This window comes from Galeopterus variegatus, unplaced genomic scaffold (genome assembly GCF_000696425.1).
Source record: "Galeopterus variegatus unplaced genomic scaffold, G_variegatus-3.0.2 Scaffold2523, whole genome shotgun sequence".
NCBI lineage: Eukaryota > Metazoa > Chordata > Mammalia > Dermoptera > Cynocephalidae > Galeopterus > Galeopterus variegatus.
This window is the reverse complement of record NW_007728634.1, coordinates 6,792-9,665: the sequence shown is the minus strand read 5'-3', so window position 1 is coordinate 9,665 and position 2,874 is coordinate 6,792. Positions and strand designations below refer to the sequence as shown.

Sequence of the window (2,874 nt, the reverse complement as noted above, 5' to 3'; positions counted from 1 at the left end):
CGGGAGCGTCACCACGCTCCCAAGCGGCGCACTGTAGCAGTGCGCCACCGGGCCGGCCCCTGGGAAGACTTTTTAGTCCCTTCATATAACAGAACTACTTTTCTGTAGGGTTTTTCCTAGATATTTCGTATTTTTAATTATTACCATTAATGCCATCATTTATTATTTTTTCTATAGGTTATTTCTAAGAAATCAGTAAGCTGTTAAATTTTTTATGCAAATTTATATCTAGTCTTTTTACTGTACTTTCATTAATTCAAAGAGCTTTTATCTGATTCTCTTAGATTTCTAAGTCCTACAATTACATCATTTGAAATTACTTTAGTGAGGCGACAGTTTTGCTCTGATTGCTCCGAGTTGCCTGAATCTGGAAGGGGCTCTAGGGAGGGGTCCTGCTCTCCCTCTCACCAGTGGGTTCTTATCCAAACAACATTCCTAACAGCCAGGGACAATGAAAACCCATTCCGATGAAAGAAGTGGGGTGGGGTAGGGGGTAGATGTCTTACACCACTGTTAATCTTGTGCTTACAGAGGCATGAACTTGGTCTCTCTCTTTCCAATAGTTAACCTCTTTCTTTATTTGCCACACATCTTATTGCAAGTGCAGGAAGATAATGATTGTACTCTGTGCTTATAGAGAGCATTTACCACTCAGAGAACTTGAAGTTCCAGGAAAATATTCCCTCCAACAGTGGTTTTAATAAGCAACTGGTGTTCAAGGCAGATGGATCTCTGGACAACAGAGAGAAGGTGGCTCTTACTAGAGCAGCCTCGTGTGAAGGTTCCAGGGAGGCTCCAAGCTGCTGGGGATGGGCCAAAATGACCTCAGGGTAGAGGTGACGTGCTACCAGGGAACCATGAGCTGCCTCAGAGTCATTTTAGTGGAGGGTGCAACTGGGGCTTATCAATTCTACTTCCAAGGTAAGAAAGACTATTCAGTTTCTCACCCAGATTGGAGTCTGTTTGTATCACATTTGCATGGATGATTTTTCTTAGTTCTAGGTGTTTTGTGGGTTCCTTTAAGGCAACTGAAAGAAGAGTGAGGCAACCAAGGATTCATTCAACAGCTGCTGACCCCTGCAGGCCAGCAGCAGAGTGAGAACTGAACGGCAGCTCAGGGGCCTGGGCATATGGCCTGCTGTGCCTTCAACCAGCAAGTAGTATTTGTCCAGAAGTCCTCTGAGCTCCACCTCCTCGTGCCATTGGCCAACCACTTCAAAATCCTGTAAAAAGTCATCAGAATTTCTGCAATCTGGGAGCAGATTCTCAGAGCACAAGAACCATCTAATCCGGTTCCTGAGACAGGTACATGGGCTCCGGCTGCTTCTCACTCCTTACCTGTGTCTGAACGTGTCTCTACTAGGACCTCTGGTCTACTCACTTTAAAGGTGTGGATGAGTCACAGAGGGCAGTTGGGAGCTCCACCAAATGGTCCCCACTGACGACTAACAAGGTGAGCTTCTTTAGGTTAAGCAAGGCGTAAGGAAGGTAGGTCAGCTTGTTTTTATACAAGAGAAAGCTCTGCAGTTCTTCTAGCCTAAGAAGTAAAAAGATTCAGAACATGAGGACTTAGTTCCATAGCTAAAAAAACTAATGTGATTTCAAATAAATTACTTAGTAGGAAATCCCTATTTAATTTATTATATATGTGTGACCTTTATGGGAAGAAACTTACTTTAAATTTTAAACAAATTTATGCCAGGTGACACAATTTTTTTAGTTTTTATTGACTTAATCACCAGTTGAAGACACAGAGACAGCAGCAGGATAATACAATTGCACAGTAATCAGTAGGCCATGATGGAGCCTCAAAAATCAGTACAAACCTTCTTCTAAGTGTCTCCTGCATTTTTAAGGGTTAACAGAGCACAGGAAAGAAATCATACTAGAGTTGAAGTGAGAATAAACAGATTTTGGCAACATATTTCCTTATGTAAATCTTTAAAGCACAGTTATTCTTCTCCCATCATATTTTCTAACTTTAAAATATAAATAAAACTGCAGTGTGAAAAGGAAATGAGCCGAATGCTTCAAAATATGTTTTACTCTGATTTATAGTCTATTCTAACTCAGTGACCACCCTCCAGACTTTTCCTTTCATTCATTTGCAAAATCTTAAATAATCCCACAAATATTTCACAAAGTTCCCCTTGTGTTTCAAACTAGAACAATTCCCTTAGTCTCATAAACCCAGAAAGCATCAATACACATCATATGTACCAGGAGTAGAGAAAGGTCATATGAGGCAGCATTCAGGCCTACGCCACTGTTGGCCTCTGTGTCATGATAGCTCACGTATGCTTCTTTATAAAGAAGATTGTAGATTCCAGGAGGCCAGAGACTGTGTTTCATTCACCACTTTAAACCCAGCCCACTCTCCAGGCCTGCCATACAGGAGCCTAAGAATAGTGGTGGAATGAATGAATCAATCAATCAATCTTACATTACTCCATGTAATAATTATTTTTTTAATCATGAAATATATACAAGGATATAATTTGAAAACCTTATTAAGTATACCAATTTTGTTTGAAAAATTATGTATAATAAACCAATAAATGAAACTAATAAAAATTGTTCTTACTGATATTCTAAACATAGAGTGATATATTTTTATTCTATACATAATAAATTTACTTGGGTCGGCCCGGTGGCGCACTGCTACAGTGCACCGCTGGGAGCGTGGCAGCGCTCCCACCAAGGGTTCTGATCCCACTGGGAGCGTGGCAGCGCTCCCGCCAAGGGTTCGGATCCCACATACAGACCGGTTCCCGCTCAGCTGGGAGCGTGGCAGCGCTCCCACCAAGGGTTCTGATCCCACATACAGACCGGTTCCCGCTCACTGGCTGAGCGAGGTGCGGGCCCAACACCGAG

At 42.1% G+C, this 2,874-nt stretch overlaps 1 protein-coding gene across 1 annotated transcript in view; it reads right to left on the bottom strand.

Moving 5' to 3' along the window:
* Nucleotides 1-2,874, bottom strand: part of LRRC2 (leucine rich repeat containing 2) — a 16,086-nt gene that overhangs the window by 12,352 nt on the left and 860 nt on the right. Inside the window, exon 2 of the mRNA XM_008582125.1 lies at nt 1,382-1,537. Within this exon, the coding sequence (XP_008580347.1) occupies nt 1,382-1,537 (156 nt within the window). The remainder of the gene's footprint in view (nt 1-1,381; nt 1,538-2,874) is intronic.